Source organism: Nematolebias whitei, chromosome 4 (genome assembly GCF_014905685.2).
Source record: "Nematolebias whitei isolate Nwh7 chromosome 4, NemWhi1, whole genome shotgun sequence".
NCBI classification, from domain to species: Eukaryota; Metazoa; Chordata; class Actinopteri; order Cyprinodontiformes; family Rivulidae; genus Nematolebias; species Nematolebias whitei.
Genome location: NC_056501.1, coordinates 3099304 through 3103739, shown reverse-complemented (window position 1 = coordinate 3103739; position 4436 = coordinate 3099304). Strand labels below are relative to the sequence as shown.

Below are 4436 nucleotides of genomic sequence, written 5' to 3'. Positions count from 1 at the left end.
GTGTGCACTTCCTGTATATATGTGTGCACTTCCTGTATATATGTGTGTACTTCCTGTATATATGTGTGTACTTCCTGTATATATGTGTGTACTTCCTGTATAGCTGTGTGTACTTCCTGTATAGCTGTGTGTATTTCTTGTATATCTGTGTGTACTTCCTGTTTATTCCTGTATATATGTGTGTACTCCCTGTGTATCTGTGTGTACTTCCTGTATATCTGTGTGTACTTCCTGTTTATATGTGTGTACTTCCTGTTTATTCCTGTATATCTGTGTGTACTTCCTGTATATATGTGTGTACTTCCTGTATACCTGTGTAACCTGACCTGAAAATCTGTCCTTGCAAGTAAAAGCAGGTTAAAATCTTCTCCTGTCGTCGATTGTGGCTCCTTTGATTAAATACATTAAGAGAGAATATTTTTTCTCCAACAACTGTTCTTGTACATTTTACTGCACCCCGGCACATTGTGTAAAGTTGTTCAGTCTACACTGCGGTGGATCTCATCTGTCAATTACAGCTGAACGTTTTGATTTATCGTATAATAAAACTAGTGGTCATGACACCATGGTTCACAAATACAGCCCTTCATGGTGTCCGAGTGATTGATGATGTCATCAGGAAAATGATTGAGGTCGTGATGCCAGTGATCCCTGAAACCTCTTGACTACAGTTTTCCATCTCTTCCCACCTTGTACCTGTTTCATCTTACATCGGGAATCTCTTGAGAAGTAATTGTCAAGATCTGTTTATTTCGTTTGATGGTTTTTTTTTTCACGTCTGTTGTACTAATCCACTGACAAAAGACGGAAGAACGCATCGAGTGCTTTAATGTTTCCTGTACTCGTAAACACCGTTAGAACACGATGGAGTTGGAGAAATAACTTCTTACCCAGAGGAACCCTGGCAGCGCTCGCGTCAGGGTTGATCCAGAAGGACAGCCAGGAAAGAACGACGATGAGCAGCGTGGGAGCGTAAACACCCATCATGTAGAAGCCAACTTGTCGCCGGAGGGTAAAGATAACCTCCACACAAGTGTAATATCCTACAATGAAAAAATAATCTCACATACCATAATAATAAACATTGAAATTGTTTAACTATTGTTTATCACAAGCTGAGTCTAAATGCAGCTGATGATGAGTCTGAAAAAATAGACCAGCAAATTGAAATTAGTAAAATAAAACAGTGACTGCTTTCATGAGTTTCGACCATCCAGTCTTTCACAAATACAAAGTTACGTTGTTTCACAATGTCTTCATAAAATATACAAACATTTACACAGACAGGTTTTATCTAAAACGGTGAACTTTTGAAACTAAAATATAAAATGTGAGGGAGCTGAAGTCTTGGTGAGTGTCTATAAATTCAATATGAGGTCACATCAGTCAGGATAACGCTCCTTTAACACCTCTGTAATATTTTATCTTCTATTGTTCAAGAACAAAACAAAAGACAGCAACTCAAACAACAACAAAACAACAGATAAGACAAAGACAACATCAAACAAAGCTTCACATCATTTTGGCTTTAAAAAGGTCACAGGTTCAACTCCCAGCCTTTATGGGCGGAGCTTACATGATCCCTCTGCATGTGGTTTCTTTGGATCATTCCACTGCAGACATGCCTGTTATGGAAATCGTCCCCAGGGTTAGTGTCAATGGTCGTCCATCTTATCTGTCTCTATGTGGACCTGTGATGAACTGGTGATCTGTCCAGCCCCCCCCCCCCATCACACAGTGGCAGTTACATAGATGATGGATGATCTGGACTAACCAAGTTAAAGTTTGAGGCCTGAGCGGCAAACATGAGCTGCAAACAGAGAGATTGATGGGTCTGTGACTTTCATACATTTAGATCTCCTATACTCCTGTTACCATCCATCCATCCAACCAACCAACCATTCATCCATCCAAACAACCAACCAACCATTCATCCATCCAAACAACCATCCATCCAGTCAACCATCCAACCAACCATTCATCCATCCATCACTGGTGTCTATATCCAACAGTCACTGTGCGAGAAGCAGGGGACACCCTGGACAGGTCTCCAGTCCATTACAAGGACACAGAGAAACAAATGAGACAAATATTCTCTCTCACCTAGGGACAATTTAGAGTTACCAGTCAGTCTAACATGTTTTTGGTCTGTGGGAGGAAACCAGAGTACCCAGAGAAAATCCATGCAGCACGGAGAGAACATGCAAACTCCTCCCAGAAAGGTACCAGGTCAGGATTCAATCAGACAACCTTCTTGCTGAGAGGCAACCGCTCTGTCAACTGCGCCACTGTGCCGCCCAACTCCTGTTACTGCAGGTTATTATTTTTAGCAGATAATTTCTGTTCAGAAAAAAACCATACTAATTGTCTTTTTTTAATTCAGTCCATGGGTGAAACAAGCATCGTGGCCACGCACTAACAAACGTGTCTTCTCCATAACAGGAGTCTTTCTGTGTATTCATGTCGGTCGCTTGGTCTAACGAGATGCTAGATTTAGTAGAGTGAAAAATATTCAGGGACCTGTGTGTCTCTAATAGAGAAAATAAGAGCTGTCTGTGACTCGAAGCAGGCTCAAACCAGCTGAACACAGAAACGTTCTCTTTGTCTGGCCACGTAGTCATGGCAACCAGTTGAAAGCCTGACTCACCGAGAGCGTGATGCCTAAGAGCAGTGAGATTTGGTTTTATTTTATTTATTTGATCATTATGTTATAATGCACTCACACAGGGCTAAATATGTTTATGGAACAGAACCAGATGTTTTGTTTTTGTTGTTTTTGGAGTTATTAGTTCTGCAAACATCCTGGGATTTAAGTCAGTGTCTGCCTTTCTTGATGTGAAAAGAAAAAAGAAATGTTGTGCCTGCCCTCCTGTGTGTAGCTGCACAACAACGTCTTCACATCATTCATCACAATCCTGAGCAAAGACTGATAAACTGAGCCGATGCGTACGCTGAAGGAGGAATCAGACACTTTGGTGCTTTTCCTCCATCGTTGTTGACTCGTTTGTCGTATCTTTGGTGTTAACAGCTGTTTGTTTTTGCTGCATTTAAGTTCTTCTGACATCGATGGAGATTCTTGACGCGCTAACAAATGGATGTATGCAATAGTGTCTTTGAAAATATACAAGGTTCATGCAAATGTTTTAAAATGTTAAATGAAATCCTTTTAGCTTCGTGAAGTTTCAGGTCAGTGGAGGGGAAACGTTATTTACTGGCTCATCAGCTCCATTGGCAGAAGGAAGAAACTTTTCTTAGAGCGTCAAAGCAACAAATGTTTTTTTTATTTTTTTATTATTCTGATTAAACCAAAATGAAGCTTCATGAAATCTTCACAAGCAAGAACGAAGTTTTTCTGAAAACGTATATCACCCAATAAAATTCACACAAAACAATTAGTCTGCAAGAGCTGCAGCTCAAAATCTCATGCAACCTGAGGAAAAAACATTTTTATCCAAATGAACAAAAACTTTAATGACACAAACGCAAAATCACTAAAAACAGAAAATATTTGATTGATTCCAAACACTTTTCTGTGTTGGTTTCAAATCTGATTTGATTGAGAATAAATAAAAGGAAAGCTGCAACACTTTAGCCTTGCAGACTAGACTCAGGGGGAAAAACATACTTGTTCATTTCTCTTTAATGGTCTTGAAAATGATCGTGTCCCCAGCATTACCTGTTCCTTCATAGAATTTGGTGCAGTTTCCATAATCGATGTCTTCTTGTCTGATATCAAACTGTGGAAGAGCGATGGCGTCCATTTGCACCGGGTCTCCTGTCTGCCACATGAACTGCAGGTCGTCTGTCGTGTAGCCGACTGAAAACACAGGAAGACAAATCACATTCACCAAGACAAAATTTAAATATATGTGTTTGTGTAATGTAATTAAAGTAATAAAAAAACACTTAGGGAATGCAGAAAACTGCAGTATTCAGTATAATCTGTATAAATAAAGGTTGAACATCTCAGCAGCCTGGTTAACGACTTATAGTTTAGTAAGCAACATACACACTACAGAAAATCTCAGTGAGTTATTATATTTATATTTATATAATTTTCTGAAACAACTCACAGCTTTCAAGTTGCATTTTACACCTTTGGGTGTCCATGGGAAACAAGGTCAGATCCAGTGGACATGAAAGAGTGACTGACAGCCTGGAAGAGAAACAGAATACTCAAATGTGGCTTTAGGATTGATTTTTGATTTCATTTGATCTCTGTATTTTCACAAAGGCATGAAATATTTTGCCATTTTGGCCTTGCAGCTCCCATATTTAATAACTGGGAAAAATTAAAATCGACCCAAAAAAGTCTGAAGCAAAACAGAATTTAAACAGTCCCTGAAATAGCTTTTAGCATTTTAGGACAACATATGATTGGCAGTAGTTATATGGTGGAGTATAATATAATGTATAATATAATAATGTATAATATG

The 4436-nt window shown here is 39.1% G+C and overlaps 1 protein-coding gene across 1 annotated transcript in view; it reads right to left on the bottom strand.

Annotated features, from left to right (window-relative positions):
- Positions 1-4436, bottom strand: part of glrbb (glycine receptor, beta b) — a 31060-nt gene that overhangs the window by 7479 nt on the left and 19145 nt on the right. The window contains exons 6-8 of the mRNA XM_037675587.1: positions 4074-4156; positions 3677-3817; positions 891-1043 (exon numbers count right to left, since the gene is read on the bottom strand). Of these exons, the coding sequence (XP_037531515.1) occupies positions 891-1043; positions 3677-3817; positions 4074-4156 (377 nt within the window). The remainder of the gene's footprint in view (positions 1-890; positions 1044-3676; positions 3818-4073; positions 4157-4436) is intronic.